Below are 19,485 nucleotides of genomic sequence, written 5' to 3'. Positions count from 1 at the left end.
AAAGAATTCCAATTCCAAAGGAAGGGACCATATCATTTTCCAAATAACATTGAATGAACTCTCATCAATCAGCAGATAAATGGTAACAAATAATGGGAACTGCACTCCAACAAAATTCGCCGATTCCTTAGCTCTGCATTAGAATAAATATGACAGAATTCTCTGACTCTGGGAATGTAGATGGATGTGTCCATAACAGTGCAGAAAAAAAATGAAATTTCTGTGGCATCAAATAAGTAATTTCCCCCACCAAGACTCAGTTAGAGAGAAGATCAAAGGCACTAGGAAGGAAGTCACTTTGAATACTCACTGAAGAATGACTTCCATTGTTTCTGAGATTCTATAATTTAATCCCCTTCTTATTGCAAAAAGCCTACCTATTCTGAATCAATCAGCTTTCTTGGGTTCAAATTAAGGTGCTTAATAATAGTATAATTGTAATTTGCTATTGCTATTCATCACATTTTCCCTAAAGATATTTCGCAAATATTGGGTGCTCAAAAGCATTAACAGACATGGAACACATAGTACAGCAGCCCACAACGGGTTCCGTGGAGAGAGGTTTTTCCACGGACCAGAGGGGGCATGGTTTTGTGTGCTGCCTGCATCCCATTTGTTTGCGCGGACTGGTTTCTGACATGCCGCAGACCAGTGCTGGTCTGTGGACCCGGAGTTGGGAACCCCTGACATTCATGGCTTCCATCTAAAGGAATAAAAAAGATAAAGGTATTCCCTGCCAATTGTTTCCACCTCTAGCTGGTGGTGCTCATTTCAGTTTCTTAGCCAAGAGTATCAGTCTGAAGATATTTCTGTGATTATGTGGCCAGCATGACTATACGCCGAGGCACACAGAACACTGTTACATTCCCACCAAAGTGGTACTTATTAATCTACTCACATAGGCCTGCTTTCGAACTGCTAGGTGAGCAGGAGCTGGAGCAAGGAACAGGAGCTCACCCCATTGTGCAGTGCTCGAGTCTCGAACCCAGGCTTCCAGGTTTCCAGTGACAAGCTCACTGTCTTTAACTGTTGAGAGAGCACCCTCTAAAAACAAGAACAAACTGCTTGCACAGATCTGTCTTTTAAGGAATATTCCTAGTGATTAGAACCCCAGCCATTTTGCACCTGTTATTCTCTGAACATAGGCTGCAAGCATGATGCAAACAATAGTGACAATTTAGTTCCTGCTGCCACTGGCATGACAAGTCGGGGAGCAGATGGTGGCCATTTAGTAGGTTAATTTTGAGCTTCGTTGGAAGTCATCATGGCTTTTTGTATCCAAAAAGAGACATCAGAAAAAACAAGGGTAAAAAATCTATTGATTGCAAAGGGCAGGAGAAAGGAATAAATGGAAAGGATTACAGTTTCAAATTTGGGAGTACACGGCTTTGAATAAGGAATAGCTTGACTTTTGAATTATTTAATGAATTGCCCCACGTTTGATAAGGTTGAAGGCATCATTCCTTAGGTGAACTGGCAGGGTTTCAGCAGAGAGACAGGAAAGAGGAGTTTCAAGCAATTTGGCTCAACATTCTTGAATTATTTGGGTTATAATTACATATTTACAATCTGCCCTTTCCTCCCTCTCTTTCTTTTTATTTATACATAATATTGTTTCAGTGTGTTTTTCTTTCTTAAAATAGATTTAAGCTTTTGCAGTACCTAACAATATTGAAATAGCTATATATATATGGAGTTGTATTTCCCTCCCTTCTTCTTTACATTTAAATGAATAGTTTGAATCTGTCAGATGTAAATGCCTTATTCCCTAATCTGTAAATAATGTATATATGGGATATCAGGGGTTAACTTATTCTTTGTTTCCTAATGTATTCATAATTCACCACTCCCATCCTTGACTCCGCCCTCTGTATATATAAGGAGCCACCCTCACCATTTCACTTGCTTCTATCTGTAAATATTCAGTGAATATAGAATGCCTGTTAAGATTAAAGAGAGATATATTTAAACCTCTAATCTTTATTATCATTATTGAGTCTGATCCTAAAAATATTGCAACAAACTGGTAGCAGAGGATGGTTAATTGACTCAATAAATAATTAAAAATGTCTAAGAAAGATAGGCCCAACACCAGGGCCTACAGCAAAGAAATAGAAACTGAACAAGAAATAATCAACGAATCCACAAACGCGATTTCGAGAGAATCCGAAGAGTACACCACAGAAGAAGAAGAACTAATAAATGAAAATAATGACCAGGAGGAAATCGAAATAGAAAATAACGAACTCAGGTCAGAAATATTAAAGATATTAAAAAGCCAGAAGAATGATGAAAGTCTCATCGCGAATCTCCAAGAAATGCTGAAAAACAGCGGAGCAGCGAGAGAGAAAAACATCGTCAAAGAGAAACCCAAAGACCAAAAAACTGTGAGTGATATGACTACAGAGAAAGTCGTTATGAAAAAGAAAAGATGTGATGCCGCGCGAAATTTTGAATGGCAGCCATCTTGGTTTCAACAAGCCTCCAAAGGGAGCGAAGCAGAGCCAATCAAAATGCTCAGTTCAAAATTTCTGGCGCGAAAAACGTTATCAGACAACGAAAGTGAAAAGGAAGATTCGAAATCTCCAGAAGAACCCAAATCAGATAGCGAAGACGATTTTACCAAATCCCAAATAAAATCAGCAATGAAGACGCTTTTTGCTGCATTTGGGCCAAAATTAAAAATCTCCAAAGCGCCAACGAAGAAGCAAAAGAACAAGCCGATACCTCAAGACCTACACGCTCCCATCCAGACTTCGAGAGCGACGACGCCCGAGCCCAGAGAGCCATGCCGATTCCGCCCCACGCCGCAGACCGGATCAAATATCAACGCACACAGGAGAAAGAGAAGAACAGCCGCCGCCATCAGAACTCCTAAAACCGAGCCAGAGACCGACTCGTCTGAAGAGGAGCAGAGCGAACGAGCTGAAATGGAGAGAACCTTCCACGACGATGCCAAAGAAGAAATGAGCAACGCGCATGTGCGAAACCACGTAGACGGTCCGGAAAGACTTGAACTGGCCAGAGAACCGCGCAGACTCGTTGCGAGCATCCCTATGCCGTTTTTGCAATTTCCTGCACTTGCGAGATCACGGACTACCTCAGGTTGTAAGTAATGGACAAAATAATGTGGGAAACTTACCCAGTGACTTCCCAAAACTTAGAGTTGATGGCATTAATTTGCAAGAGTGGTATCAACAGCTCCAGGTTGTCTTTATGAAAGAAAATTTACTATTCTTTATCACTAGTCCTCCAAGAAGACCTTGGACTTTAAAAATAGATTGTTTACATCATAGAGCATTCTTCTTAATAATATCTAGCGTATCTCCTGCAATGTATCATAGTATCAAACCAAACCTAACTGTCTCAGAAATAATTCAATGCATGTTTAATCTATTCCACAGCGACAGTGTAGCTACCACTACGAGAATGTCTAAGGATTTCTTTTCTTCTAGAGTAAAACCAGGGGTTTCCATAAGTGAGCATTTGATATCTCTAAACAAAATAAGAGCTGAGCTGCATCTGAGGGGGGAAGTGATTTCAGATCAAACAATGAAAAGTGTTATTATCAATTCACTTGATTCATCATGGGATAGTTTTATGTCACACTTAGACACCATCAATCTAGGATATTTATCCATAGAGAGTCTATCTAACAAATTGATAGCTGAAGACAATTCAAGAAAGAATCGTTATAGCAATCACACAGAACACAAATCTTTTAGGAAGGTAGCTTTCCAAGAAAAATACAATGAAACTTTTAAATGCCACAATTGTGGGTCCAGGGAACACAATAGAAGAGACTGTCCCAAAATATCAAAGGAGAGACATAGGCCAGAATATAGAAGCAGATACAATTATAGACAGTCTTCCACAGATAGATATAAATATAGAAGCCCACCAAATTACAGAGAGAGTAGAGGGGGTAGAGAAAATTCAAAAGAGAGAAAATCTGGTTCACTGAATGGACTAAATAAACAAGACAACACTAAAACACAACAAAATGAGAACAATAATTGGCTTATCGATTCTGGGGCAACCAATCACACCACTAATAACAAAAATATTCTATCTTCATTTACAGAAGATAAGTTTGTAATAAAAGTGGCTAATCAAGAAAAGGTTCAAGTATTAGGCAGAGGAAACATAACATTGCCTGGTCTAGGAAAAATAGAGGGGGTATTGTTAATCCCTGAAATACCTCATAACATACTAAGTGTCATAAAACTAAGTAGAGATTCTGATATCAATATAGTTTTCTCAAAGGGGAAAGCAACTTTAGAGAAAGACAAAACAAATGTAGGTACTGTGATGATTAAAGGAGGCCTACCCTATCTAGTAACAAAAGAAAGATGGTTACATAACATTGACTCAAATATGGAGGATTGTATTGAGGCAGATGATGAAAATGTTAGTAACAGTGACAATGATGAATGTGAAATATCTCATGATCACACAAATACACACAAAGAGAAGAGACCAAGAATAGGTAAACCAATTCATGATGAGTGTGCTCACATCTTACATAGGAAGTTAGGACATGCAAGTTTTCCTGTAGTACAAAAAATGACTGAACACGCAGAAGGTGTCAAAATAAAAAATTGTGAAAACTATTTGGAATGCTCAGTATGTAAATCCACTAAACTAAAAACTAGTCCCAGACCAAAAAAATCCAACAGATCGACTAACAAAATTTTTGACTTAGTACATATGGACTTAGTTGGTCCATTAACTCCATCAATCACTTATAGAAAGCGTTACTTCCTAACAATAGTAGATGACTATAGTCGCTATGGTTTTGTTTACACATTAAAACACAAGGATGAAACCTTTCAGAAATTTAAGGAATTCTACAAACGCATAGAAACACAACATAATATCAGAATAAAACAAATTATGACAGATAGGGGATGTGAATTCATGTCTAAAGAATTCTCCCAATGGTTAAAGGATAGAGGAATGCTACATTTCACGTCTAGTCCATTTTCTGCATTCCAAAATGGGGTTGCAGAGAGAAAGAATTCCACACTGCAAACCATGATTAGATGCACATTAGAGGATGCTGGTTTAGGCAAACAATTTTGGTCAGAAGCCTTACATTATTCAAATTACACTCAAAATAGAACCTGGTCCAGTATTGTGAATAAAACACCATATGAGGTGATGTATAATAGGAAACCCAAATTAGCACACATGCACATATTTGGAGTCACTGCAGACGTACATATACCTAAGCAGTTGAGAAGAAAGGGAGAAAACGTATCCAGAAGATTAAGATTTATGGGATATGAAACTGGCACCAAAGGGTACAGATTCATTGATAATAATAACAGATTTATAGTCTCCAGAACAGCTGTGTTCCATGAACAAGCAAATTGGTCTAAATTACATCTTAATGAAATATTTCCAGATAAATACAAAGATACAAAATCTTGTGAGGGAGGAACAATAGAGAATCAAAATATCAACAAAAATACAAACAAAACCAAAACTTGGACAAATAGTCAGCACAAAATAAAGACAGACACATTAACAAAAAAGGAAGCAAGATATTTGCATGACAACCATAGCAAACCTGAAAGAGCTATTAGAAACAATAGAAATCAAATACCAGGTAAATACAGAGATTATATAATGCATATGGATGGTGAACAAATAACACCTAATACATATGAGGAAGTATTAAAACTCCCTTATGAAGAAAAGGAAAAATGGGAACTAGCTATGAAAAAAGAGATGGAAAGTTTGCAAGGATTAAATGTATTCACACCTGCGACCGCACCTAAAGATAAAACAATCATAGGTACTAGGTGGATTTATAAAATTAAGAATCTAGAAGGAGGCAATACTCTATACAAAGCCAGATTAGTTGCACAAGGTTATGCACAAAAATATCCGGAGGACTATACTGACACATACTCTCCCACAGTGAGAACAGAGAGTGTTAAAACAGCTCTGGTAGTGGCATCTGCACTCAATCTTGATGTATTCCAATATGACATACAGACTGCGTACTTACACGCGAAACTAGATAAGGAAATATATGTAAGGGCACCACACAGTCAATACACTAATAAGAATGAAATCTGGCTATTGAACAAAAGTCTATATGGGTTAAAACAATCTGGCAAAAGATGGTATGATTGTTTGGTAAAAGTACTTAAGACCATGGATTTTAACGCTACCACCGCTGATAACTGTTTCTTTGTAAAAAAAAGTGATGATCACATTGAATTCGTGTTAATTTATGTAGATGATATTTTATATATAGGAAAACACAAGGAGAGAAGAGAAACCTTTGTAAATAAGCTAAACGAACATTTTTCGTTGAAATCTCTAGGTAAAGTAAACAAATACCTTGGTGTACAAATTAACAAAACTAGAAGGGGATTCAAACTCACTCAGAAAGATAAGATTATTGAACTTCTAAACAAATGCAATTTAAACAATGCTAAACCATGTGACACTCCCATGCAAACTGATTTCCTTAGAAACAATGATGAGTCTTCCCCTGAATTTAAAGATAATACATTCTATAGATCAGTCATAGGTTCACTTCTTTATATATCTAATTGGACCAGGCCAGATATTGCATTACCTCTCAATTTATTGTCAAGACATGTTAGTAAACCAACTATGTATCATTGGGAAGCTGTCAAAAGAATTCTAAGATATCTAAAAAGTACATTAGATTTTTGTTTAGTATTAGAACCTAGTAATGACAAAGAGCCAAAACTTACTTGTTACGCAGATGCGGATTGGACTGGAGATATATCATGCAGAAAGAGCACTTCTGGTTATATTTTTCTATTAAATAACTGTCCAGTTTACTGGTACACTGGTAAACAAGAACTGGTAGCCACTTCAACCACAGAAGCGGAATATGTTTGTTTATCCAAAGCTGCAAATAACCTTGTATGGTTTAATGATTTGATTTCAGATGTCTGGAAAAAACCTGCTTTACCTTTTGTTATGCATGAAGATAATAAAGCAGCCATTGAAATATCCAGATCCGATGCCATTGGACAAAGATCCAGGCATATAGATATAAAGTTTAAACATGTGAGACAATTGTCTCAAGATGGATTTATCAAAGCAGTGCATTGTGATACCTCTGAACAATTAGCTGACATATTAACGAAGCCTTTACCTTCTAAACAGCACAAATATTTAACTTCAAAATTATATGTCTTATATTGTCCTGAATCTGAATGTAATTGGTGTTGTATAGCGAACCGGCATTTAGAGGGGGATTTGTCAGATGTAAATGCCTTATTCCCTAATCTGTAAATAATGTATATATGGGATATCAGGGGTTAACTTATTCTTTGTTTCCTAATGTATTCATAATTCACCACTCCCATCCTTGACTCCGCCCTCTGTATATATAAGGAGCCACCCTCACCATTTCACTTGCTTCTATCTGTAAATATTCAGTGAATATAGAATGCCTGTTAAGATTAAAGAGAGATATATTTAAACCTCTAATCTTTATTATCATTATTGAGTCTGATCCTAAAAATATTGCAACAGAATCAATGTGCAAATGTTACTTATTTTCCAGTGCATTTATAATGCAGGAGGACATTCAGGGTGATTTTATGGTTTTAGAATAAGTCACAGAAGGTACTTCCCCACAGATCATGTTAAATCATAAGCCATGATTTACTAACATGATGTCGAGGTTCACATAACCATAACCGATCACATTAGTCTAAATGTAATCTCATACACCACTCAAGAGAAGATAATCTGAATTATAGAAATTTTAGATGACCCAAATCAGCAGACCAATACAAGACCTCTACCAGTAAGAGTAAGAAATCAAATTTTGTTAAAGAGACACAAAAAAAAGAAAAAGAATCTCCTGAAAGGGACATGTGAATTTAAGAAATCTAATTTCTGGATTCTAGACTCCAGATTAAGATTAGGTGGATTCTAAACTTCAGCCTATGAACCACCAGGTTGAAACATTTTTCTTCCACATAAACTTTTGGCTTGACCATAACAGGAACCAGTTTACCAAAAGGCTGCTGTGTCTTTGTTTGTCCCACTGCTGAACAGAGCTGAATGGAAGGTTTAAAGGCCTTACCTGCTTGCCATCCAGAGTATACAGTTTTTTAACAACTCCTGTTTCCAGCTTTATGGCTTCGGTAATGTCAGTGAGCACCTGCTCAAAAGAATGGGCTGTTTTCTTATTCAGGAGCACACGCACCGCCTTTCTTGGCTTCACTCCACTCCGGATGATGGTCACCAACTTGGGACGCACAAAATCCTTGTTCTCCTTCGCCTGGGCACTGTTGCTACTGGCCAGGGACTGAGGAGCTTTCATGTTGGCAGAGGTTTTCACATTGACTGACCAGTTTGGGTTGACATTCTTGGTATATTCCACTTTCTTAAAGAAGTTGTCTGATGAACATACATAGCTTTCTCCTGTGAAGAACAGAAAATATAGGGATATTTATCAAGAGCATAAGCAAGCTCTTTTCAGCAGGAAGGATAGCTATAGAGGTTTGGACATCTTGTTGTGACCCCGACTCCCAAGCCTGTCCTAACAGAGGAAGAGGACTCAGGAGGTGATGGGGAGGAACTGATAAGGCCTCCCTCTCCAGGACCCTCCTCTCTGGCAATGCCTCAGGTTCCATCCGAAGGCCAAGAGGAACAGCCTGGGATATGCCAGGAGGAAAGCATATCAGAACAACAACAGATAGAGAGCGAGGATGATGAATCCTGGCTTGATCCCAGGCAGCGTCGGAGGGAGAAGCGTGCGCAGCAACGAAAGAGGCGTGGGAGGGCCAGAGATTGAGCTGAGTCACTGAGCCACACCCCACAAGGAATAAAAGTGAGTGTGATTGCTCTTCAGGCATTGTGACGGTCAAAGTTAAAAACCTGAGAGTCACATCACGTTATCTGAAATCTGGCTTGTGCATATTTGGATTGGACCTTGGCTAACTCTTGCTTTGTGGATTACTTTTTGCTACTGAACAGGACTGAGGAGAAACTCTCTCTTGCTGACTGTGAGTGAAAACTGACTTGGCAAGCATTTCACAGTTTACTGCCAAAACTCTTATCTACAAGGGTTTATAGTCTGATTGCTTAATAAAATCTTGGCAGGCGTGCCTGGTTGTGTGTTTGCCTGTGTGGGGAAGGGGGACAGAACACATCTCTAAAGAGAGATGTCAAATGTGGAATGCAGGTGGCTTCTGAAAGACCATCTTTTTTGTTATCTATATATCTATCCATCCATCTCTATCATCTTCTCCATGTGAGTCTATCTGGTCACCAAGAGTAAGCATCTCCTGTTTGAATACACCTAATGAAAATGCATGTATATGTTTATTTGTTTATTTACTTGATTTTTATGGCCAGCCAGCTCAACAGTAACTCTGGGCATCTAAACATACCTACAACACAACACAAAAATAAAGCCAATATCTCAATACTCAGAGAAAGTTAGTTCGTCTCCCATCTCTCAGATTTTTACAATTGATTGATTGGTTGGTTGGTTGAGTCATTCATTTATTCCAAGATGAAAGAAATATGTGCTAACTGTCCTGTCTTTCATGATGCAACATTCCCTCCAGTGGTCTGCAGTTCCTCTGTTATTCTATACTTCCATTAATTCTCAAGGGAAATCATGAGAAAAAAAATGTTTTCCATGGGTATAATTTCCCAGTAGTACACTCATTGCTTCCTGGAGAAATAGTGGGTTTTTGCTTCCCCTACAGACCCTGGAAAAATAGTTCACAGTTCCTTCTAACCAGTGGAGGGTTTTCAGGGGCTGTTTGTGTCTTGTGTCATAAGGCAGGAGAAATGGGAGAGATAGTGGAGGGGTATTGAAGTACTTCATAACTCAACACAATGGTACAATTGTAGACATTATGTCAGTCCAACAAGTTAGTTCAGATTAAGACACCAATGCCATATAAATCAGGATTATTTTATGGTAACAAGCATAGAAACAGAATCTTGCAAATCTGAAGGTGCATCCCATCCTAACTTTATCTTTTTGTGGACAATGAAGATGTTTGTCTGAGACATTTTCTCAAGTTATTTTTTTAGCCTGGGTCCAAGTCCATTTTACCTATCTGTTGCCTTGGTGGCAGCTCTTCCTCCTTCCTTCAAGGCCATTCCTTCTCCCCTCTATACTTTGGGTTTAACTACCTAAGAATCTCCAAGCGGTGTCCACAAGGATATGATAAAAAAAAGTCAATATGACAGCCATCACCATGCAATCAATTTTGTGTGTGTTGCAGATAAACAAGGGGAAGAGCTTGGAATGCAGGGATGTCAACATCTTGACTTTTTTGAACCTGTCGTCATGGTCTCTTTAGGTGGCAGTATACAGTACTGGCCTTCAAAAAAGAAGTCATCTTCTCTGCACTTAGGAATGATTTTGCATTACAGGTAGTCCTTGACTTATGACCACAATTGAGCCCAACATTTCTATTGCTAAGTGAGAAAGTTGTTAACTGACTTTTGCCCCATTTTATGACATTTCTTGCTACAGCTGTTAAGTGAATCACTGAAGTTGTTAAGTTAGTAACATGGTTGTTAAAGGAATCTGGCTTCCACAATGACCTTTCTTGTCAGAAGGTCACAAAAGGTGATCATACAACCCTGGGACACCCCAATCATCATAAATATGAGTCAGTTGCCAAGTATCTGAATTTTGATCATGTGACCATGGGGATGCTGCAAAGGTTATGTGAAAAAAAAATCATAAGTCACTTTTTTCCATGCCATTGTAACTTCAAAGTCCACAGGTCTTAAAGTTGCCAAGTTTGGAGACCCCTGATCTAGAAAAAAAAAAATCTTAAATTAAATGTGAAAAAGGAAAAATAATGAGGATAAATTTGCTGCTCTGAAAGAACAATTTCCTGAAACATAGCCATTTGCAAAGTGTCATGTTTATATTATACTGAAATCACTAAAAGAGAAAGGATCTGAAGGCAGCTGCAGTGAAAGGCTCTTGTCAAATAACACAACTGCTGTCATGGATATAATTAATTTTTGACATTGCAATGTATCTAACAAACCAACATTATGTCTGCTTGTTACAGGAGAGAGACAATTTTAGAACAACGACCAGCCAGAACCTTTTCACTTCCGTCTCCCCAATCAAGCACTATAATCTGTAATCTGCCAACACAAAGGTAGCAATCAAAGCTCTGATTGCTGAAACAATTCTACATATAGTTAACAGCAGTGGTGGGATTCAAATAATTTAACATGTTCTGTGGGTATGGCTAAGTAGCCATGTGACTGGGTGGGTGTGGCTAAGTGGCCATGGGACTGGGTGAGTGTGGCCATGTGACTGGGTGGGCGTGGCCAACTCAATGTCACTCACGTCAAGAGGTGCCTCGCCTGGCCCCTCCCCTCCCAGCCATTCCTTGTCACAGCCAGCCTCAATGTATCTATAGTCCTGTAAAAAAGTTGTTCACCTTTTTTTGACTTTATTATCTGCATCTACATATTATAGTTGTACTTTCATGGACCATTGAAAAGAGGAAATGGCTCACATGCTTTGCCCACAAGTGTGATAGGCAACAGGCTTTTAAGGGGCTGCCACAAAGAAGGGGGAGGGCAAAGTATTTTCCAAAGAAGCAGAAGGCAAAACAAGAAGCAATGAATGGAAACTGAACAAAGAGAAAAGCAACCTAAAACTAAGGAGAAACTTCCTGACAGTGGAACTGCTTGTCTCCAGAAGTTCTGGGTCCTTGATCACTGGAAGTTTTAAAGAAAAAGCTGGACAGCCATTTCTCTGAAATGCAGGGGTGGGCTGCTGGAGGTTCGCAGGGGTTCGGGAGAACCTCTAGCTAAGATTCTGTGCAGTTCGGAGAACCCCCAAATCCCACTCCTGGCTGGCCCTTCCCACTCTGCCCCGCCACTCCCAGGAGTCCCCATGCGGCCTCTTTGGATACAGGTAAGTGCAGGGCACGCACAGAGGCTTGGGGAGGGCGAAAAATGGGCCTACTAGAAGTTAGGGAAGGCTGGAAAGAGGCCTGTTTCCAGCCTCCAGAGGGCCTCCGGAGCCTGGGGAGGCCATTTTCGCCCTCCTGGAGGCTCCAGGAAAGCCTCCAGAGTCCAGGGCGGGCAAAAACACACACACACACCGCTGTGGTGCTGGAGGCTGACTAGGCCACGCTCACCATGGCCATGCCCACCCAGCAACCGGGCAGAGAACCCCTTGCTAAAAATTCTGAAGCCCAGCCCTGCTGAATTGGTATAGGGTTCCTCCCTAAGGTCCCTTCTAAGTGTTATTCTGTTATTCTGACTCCTTCCCCAGGCCCTCTACTCAGATTTTGGCATCCTCAGTTTTCCTGCTTGAGCAGGGGGTTGGACTAGAAGACCTCCAAATTCTAAATTCTAAATTCTGTTATTCCTGAGCCAAATAGTTAAGATCCTCATTGAGACCCTATTTCTTTTGCTCCCTCTGGATTAATGAGTTAAAGAGCTGCCTCTAGACATTCATTTTAATAAGATTTTTAGAAACCTGCAGTTGAAAGTTCTTCATGTCTCCTTACCCTGAAGACCCAATTTCATTTGAAATTTAATCCCCAAATGATTGCCCTTTTGGCATTTCTCTTGATACTTCTCCAAAATGCACCCCCAAGAAGGCACATCTCTCTCTCTCTCCCAACGATCCCGGCACCACAGGGGGGACTAATCCAGCAGCCGGCTAGAGTGCCCCCCCCTCTCCAGCACAGCAACAGCTCAGCAGCCAGTTGGAATGCAGCAACCAGGAGCAGCCCTGCAGCATATTCTATCCCAGCCAGCTGCTGCCGGGGCCCCTCCATCCGCGAGGCCAATGCTATCCTGCTTCAGAGCAACCTTTGACAGGACGCCTGCCAAACTAGCTTATTTCCTCAGCAAGGGTTGCTCCTCGGTCCTGGTCCTGTTAGACCTCTCAGCAGCTTTTGATACCATCAACCATGGTATCATGCTGCACCGGTTGGAAGGGTTGGAGGTGGGAGGCACCGTGTTGCGGTGGTTCTCCTCCTTTCTCTCCGACCGGTCGCAGTCTGTGTTGACAGGGGGGCAGAGGTCGACCCCGAGGCCCCTTGTATGTGGGGTGCCACAAGAATCGGTCCTCTCGCTCCTTCTGTTCAACATTTATATGAAGCTGCTGGGTGAGATCATCCATGGTTTCGGGGTGAAGTACCACCAGTACGCTGATGATACTCAGCTGTACATCTCCACCCCATATCACCCCAATGATGCCCTTGAAGTGATGTCCCGGTGCCTGGAGGCAGTGTGGATCTGGATGGGGAGGAACAGACTCAGACTCAACCCATCCAAGGCCGAGTGGCTGTCCATATCCAACTGACTATATCCGACGTCCCGATATAGTCAGTTGGTGCCATCACTGACTATTGGGGGCGAATCGTTGGCCCCCACGGATACGGCTCGCAACTTGGGTGTCCTCCTGGACTCACGGCTGTCTTTAGAAGAGCATTTGACAGCTGTGGCTGGGAATACTTTTTATCAGGTCCACCTGATTCGCCAGTTGCGTACCTTTCTGGATCGGGACTCGTTACGTACGGTCACTCATGCCCTTGTCACCTCACGCCTGGACTACTGTAATGCTCTCTACATGGGGCTCCCCTTGAGGAGCACCCAGAGGCTCCAGCTGGTCCAGAATGCAGCCACGCAGGTGGTTATGGGAGCGACGTGGCGCTCCCATGTGACTCCCCTCCTGCGCGAGCTGCACTGGCTCCCGGTGGTCTTCCGGGTGCGCTTCAAGGTTTTGGTCACCACCTTTAGAGCGCTCCATGGCTTAGGACCAGGATACTTACGAGACCGTCTTCTGCCACCAGTAGCCTCTCACCGACCAGTATGCTCCCATAGAGAGGGGCTCCTCAGGGTGCCGTCGGCCAAACAGTGTCAACTGGCAGCCCCCAGGGGGAGAGCTTTCTCTGTGGGGGCGCCTGCCATCTGGAATGAGCTCCCCCAGAGATACGGAGGATCCCAGATTTATGCACTTTCCGCCGCGCCCTCAAAACATTTTTATTCCAGCAGGCTGGACCGGCTTGACTCTCCCTTTTTAATTTGCTTTTAAGTTTTATACATATTGGGTGTTTTTAAATTCGTTTTTTGAGCCAAAATTATTTAATGTACTTTTAATTGGTTTTTAACTTTTGTATGATGTATTTTTATCTTGTGGCTGTTCACCACCCTGAGTCCTTCGGTAGTAGAGCAGTATACAAATTGAATAACATAAAAAATAAATAAATAAAGCAGGGTCTGGGCTCACGTGGATCAGTACAGGGACCAATACGAATCAGAACAGGACTTGGTGTCGGCAATTTCAGATGGGATGAATGAGGGAGAGGCTTCTGAATGGATAGCCGCACAATGAGGGCGCTGCGGAACTGAATGATGCCGATGGGTTTATTACACTGCTCCGTTCCTGATTTGAAGAACCAGACCAAATAAATGAAAGTGAAGCCATGCTAAAGGTCATGAAGCAAGATAATAGACCTATAAAAGACTTTGTATGGGACTTTAGATGGGTCGCAGGGAATCTGGGGCATTGGCCTGACCGCATACTCCCACACTATTTTAAAGAAGCTATTGACCAAGAAGTCAGAAATGCCTGTGGGATCCGGGGGGTATACCATGTCCATAGCTCTAGACAGAGAAGCCCACCCCCACAGCAAAACCCCAGCAGTGAAGCTGCCTCAGAGAGCGTTATCTAGATGGCCCATTTCAAAGGCTACTAATATCACCCCCCCTCAACCGGCGGGGGCGATTAAATGCTATCGGTGTGGACAACTGGGACATCAAGCTTCTGAGTGCCTGGCCCCTGCCCCACTTCCATAACAACATCCTGCCACAGCTGCACGAGGCAGGAGGGCTCCAAGTAAAATGCCAGACAAGCCATGGAGGTTCCCTTCCCCACTGAAGAGAGCGAAGATCCTCCTGCTAAAGAAGCCCCTCCCAGCATGGCTAGCAAAGATGAAGACCCGATGGTGAGTGCACCCATCCCCCCCTTTTCAATTAAAGTAAAACTGGTGCTCCCAGAGACAGGGAAACAAGCAGAACTGCCAGCAATAATAGATACCGGCTGCACCAGATGTCTAATTGAACTTCCAGTTGTGGAACAATTGGGGTTCAGAACAACAGCCTTAAAGCACCCAATTAAATTTCACCAGGTGGATGGAACATTAATTGGGGGTGGGGTCCCTGCCACCCATATTACTGAACTGGTTAAATTAGAAATTGGGAAACATCATGAACTTATATGATTTATAGTAACCCAAAAAATGTCAGAATCTATCATACTGGGCCTGGCTTGGCTGGACAAATGGGGGCCCACCATCAAATGGGAAGATGGATACCGAAAAATCAGAATAGGGGTTGGCCCATTACCCCCCTGCCCCTCCCACCAAAGAGCAGCCTACCCATAATGGCCAGCTGCCAGAACCAGCAGTGGCTTGTTCAGACGGGCCTCCAGACAAACACCAGATTCCTAAGGTGTATGCAAACTTAGCCGAAGCTTTCACTGAGGAGGAATGTAACATCCTTCCCCTCATCGGCCCATGGACTGCGCCATCGAATTAGAACTGGGAGCAAATTGCCAAAACCCAGAATGTACTCCATGACACCTGCTGAAATGACCGAGTTGAGGAACTACATTGACTCCAACCTAGCCAGAGGGTTCATGGAGCCTGCGAAATCCAGGGTGGCCGCCCCAGTATTGTTTAAAGAAAAAAAGATGGTACACTGAGATTATGTGTCGATTTTAGGAGCATGAACTGCATTTGCATACAAAATACTTACCCCCCTCCCACTGATGAAGGACTTGCTGAATCACCTGTCAAAAGGCAAGATTTTCACCAAGCTACATCTAAGAGAAGCCTACTACTGAGTTCGCATAAAGGAGGGAGACGAATGGAAGACTGCTTTTAACTGCCCCCTGGGCAGCTTCCAATTCCGGGTCATGCCTTTTGGACTCCAAGGGGCCCCCGCATTCTTCATGCAACTGATCAATGAAGTTTTGCATGAGCACCTGTATAAGGGGGTCCTTGTTTATCTTGATGACATTCTTATATTCAATGAAAGTATGGAAGAGCATGTCAAATTGGTCAGACAAGTGCTGAAAAAGCTCTTAGTGGCCAAGCTTTATGCAAAGTTGTCCAAATGCGAGTTCCATAAGGAGTCCTTGGACTACCTGGGATACAGGGTGTCAAATCAGGGAATCAAAATGGACCCAGGGAAGGTGAGGGCAGTGCTGGACTGGCAGCCCCTACGAACCCATAAGCAACTCCAAAGCTTCCTGGGGTTTGCAAACTTTTACAGACAATTCATCCCTTCCTTTGTTGAGGTTGCACTCCCTTTTGACAGAATTGCTAAAAACCGGCCCATCTCCCACCAAAACCTAGCCAACCTTTAGCTTGAACAATGGGCTGTCAAAAATCTTTTGAACAGTTGAAATGCCTATTTGCAGTGGAGCTGATCCTACAGCATCCTGACCCAAATAAGCCATTTGTGGTTCAGGTGGATGCAAGTGATGTGGTGGTGGCTGCTGTTCTACTGCAAAGGAATACCCAAAACAATCTAATGCCATGTGCTTACATATAGAGAAAGTTAACGGACACTGAGCACAGATGGGCGGTATGGGAGAAAGAAGCTTTTGCAGTGCAATGGACTCTCCTATCCTGGAGACACTTCCTAGAGGGGGTTAATGAGCCTTTTGAGGTGTAGACTGACCACAAGAATCTCGAGGCGCTGAAGACCCCAAGGAAACTTTCACCCAAGCAGGTTTCAATATTTGAAACACTTTAACTTTAACCTGAAATACATCCGGGGGGAGGATTTTAGCTGATGCTCTCTCCCGTAAGTCCCAGTTTGACAGCTGATGGGAAGAGATAGTTCATGCCATGACCTTGGAGACTCAGCCAGCTGTCCAAGCCTGCACCAGGGTGCAAATGTGCCATGGTTCCAACCTCCCCGAAGACAAGTTGACAGCAGAACTAAAAGCGGCATTCTCAGCTGATTCTGGTTCAAGGAAAACCAGGCGGACCTAACACTAAGAGAAGGGTTGGCATGGAAGGGGAGTAAGCTTTATGTGCCCTGCAGCATGCGACTCCTGGTGCTAAAGAGGAGTCATGATTCTTGACTAGGGGGCTGTTTTGGATTTTTAAAAACCCTCCATTTGACTAAGAGACAATTCTGGTGGCCAAAGATGAAAGCTGATGTGGAAGACTATATGAGGATCTGTGCCACCTGCGCCACCAAGAAGTCCAGACCAGGGAAGCCTCCTGAGCTTCTCCAGACTGTGGCCGAACCCATCAAGCCCTGGGAGGAGATTGCAATGGACTTCATAGTTGAGCTCCCTGACAGTGGGGGGGGGGGAAACAGGGTGATTTGGATTGTCATTGATTTATTCTCCAAGCAAGCACACTTCACTGCCTGCAACGGACTACCCTCAGCCAAGAAACTGGCAAAGCTGTTTGTGAAACACATTTACATGCTACATGGAGTCCCAAGGAGAAAAATATCAGATCGTGGGGTCGGATCCAGTTTATAGCTAAGTCCTGGAAAGAGTTTCTATGGTTCATTGGGTCATCCCAGGGGCTTAGCTCAGCTTTTCACCCATCGACTAAGGGATCGGCTGAAAAATTGAACTTAATGGTGGAGCAATACATTAGGTGTTATGTAAATTATCAACAAGAAAACTGGGCGGACTTACTACCATTCACAGAGGTGGCTTATAATAATGCAGTACACAGCAGTATTGGGTTGACTTCTTTTCAGATAACTACAGGCATGGATTTTGTGCCGATGCCTAAGTTACTTAGAGAGCCACCCACTTCTATGTCCCTAACAGAATGGATGACCTCTTTGAAAAAGGGTTGGGAGAATACTGAGAAAGCTTTAGTGGAATCAGCGGAAAAATATAAGGCCCAGGCCGACAAACGCCAGTCTCTCCAACCACCTTTCCGAATAGGCGATAAGGTGTATTTGTCAACCAAGTACCTAAGATTGAGGTTACCTAGCAAGAAGTTTGGACCCAAATTCATAGGTCTCTTCCCTATAGTGAAAGTTATTAACCCAGTGACTGTCCAACTTAGCATCCCTTGCATATTAGGGAAAGTACACCCCGTTTTCCACAGTAGTTTATTGAAACCAGTCAGAGAATCTAACTTAAGACCCTTGCCAGCTGCTCCACCCCCTCCTTTGGTAGTGCAAGGGGAGACTCATTATGAAGTGAAGAAGATCCTGGACTCTAGACTTTACAGTGGTCGCTTACAATATTTGGTACACTGGAAAGGTTACCCTTTATCTGAAGCTACTTGGGTGAAAAGTTGGGATGTAAATGCAGATACTCTAGTGAAACAATTTCATGATAAATTTCCTGAGAAACCGAAAGGTCCCCCTGGGGGGATATGGTTCTTTCTGCGGGGGGGGGGGGTTGCCTGTCAGCTTGCCTGTCAGCATATTAGGCCAGAAGCTTCAATGCTGCCACCTTCTCATATGTGGGAAAGTAGGAGGGGGGATTAAGGAGAGGAGTTGTTAGTAGACATAATAGCATTCTTCCTGTCGGTCAAGGTCAGGGCAATTCAGCATCTGGAGAAGGAGTGGTCAGGGGGCTGGGTCGAGATGGGATGGATGTTGACTGGAGCATGTGATCAATGGGGGAGTGAGGGGATGGGTTTGGAGATTTTGACTTACTGAGGGAAAACCCGGGCCTTTCAGATTTGGGTTTTCCCAGATGTGCCAGTTTACTTATTCTAGTAAAGAGAACTTTGGAAAATGCTCATTTCCACGTCTTTACTTGGAGTTGGGGTTTTCTGGAGCCACTGACAGCGGGACCTGAGGTGGAGGAGAAGGCAAGAGGGTGGCAGTCACCCAGAGGTCCCACGGAAGCCTAGCATGCCAGGCCCAAAGGGTGAGTAAGCCTCGCCGTTCCCCCCGAGGCGGCTCTTCAGATGAGCGCAGTGGGTTTCCCTCCCCCATCGCCAGTATTGGCCTTACCTTCTAGATCTTCCATGCACCTTCGCTGGCCTGAATACCATGCTCTTCACATCCTAACGGGGCCAGTGCATGCCTGCCTGTGAAGGTAAGGCTGATGCTGGCGGCCCTTGGGGCACAAGTGCAGCCCCAGGACATCTGCCCGCCCTCTCGGAGCACCACCGCCACCGGGCACTGGCCCCATTGGGATCTGAAGGGCAGGGCACTTGGACCGGCGGAGGCACATGGATAGTCTGCAGCTCCTCAAGGCCTTCAGGACAAATCAGATTGTCCAAGGCTTTGCTCCCCAGGAAGGGCTCCATCATGGAGGGCTGTTCTTGAGGCTTCTCGGGCCTTGAGAAGTGGTAGGAGGCTGAGGGAGAGGAACGGATTGAGGCAGAGAGAAGCAGTAGGAGGTGGAGGGCAAGAGAAATGGGAGGGGGTGCCCGGCCGCGCTTACCTCTGCCTCGAGGCTTCTGCTGCTGGAGCGGATGGGAGCAGGCCAAGGCAGCTGGGTGACTCTAG

General features: G+C 43.2%; 1 protein-coding gene across 8 annotated transcripts in view; it reads right to left on the bottom strand.

Annotated features, from left to right (window-relative positions):
• Positions 1–19,485, bottom strand: part of DCX (doublecortin) — a 130,139-nt gene that overhangs the window by 71,939 nt on the left and 38,715 nt on the right. For all 8 annotated transcript variants that reach the window (XM_060692054.2, XM_087877495.1, XM_034435064.3 and 5 more), the window contains exon 3: positions 8,093–8,433. In XM_060692054.2, coding sequence (XP_060548037.1) covers positions 8,093–8,433 — 341 coding nt within the window. The remainder of the gene's footprint in view (positions 1–8,092; positions 8,434–19,485) is intronic.

The sequence above is a fragment of the Pantherophis guttatus genome, chromosome 12 (genome assembly GCF_059756535.1).
Source record: "Pantherophis guttatus breed Tessera chromosome 12, ASM5975653v1, whole genome shotgun sequence".
NCBI lineage: Eukaryota > Metazoa > Chordata > Lepidosauria > Squamata > Colubridae > Pantherophis > Pantherophis guttatus.
Note: the sequence above shows the minus strand (reverse complement) of the source record. Positions and strands in the feature narration are given on the sequence as shown.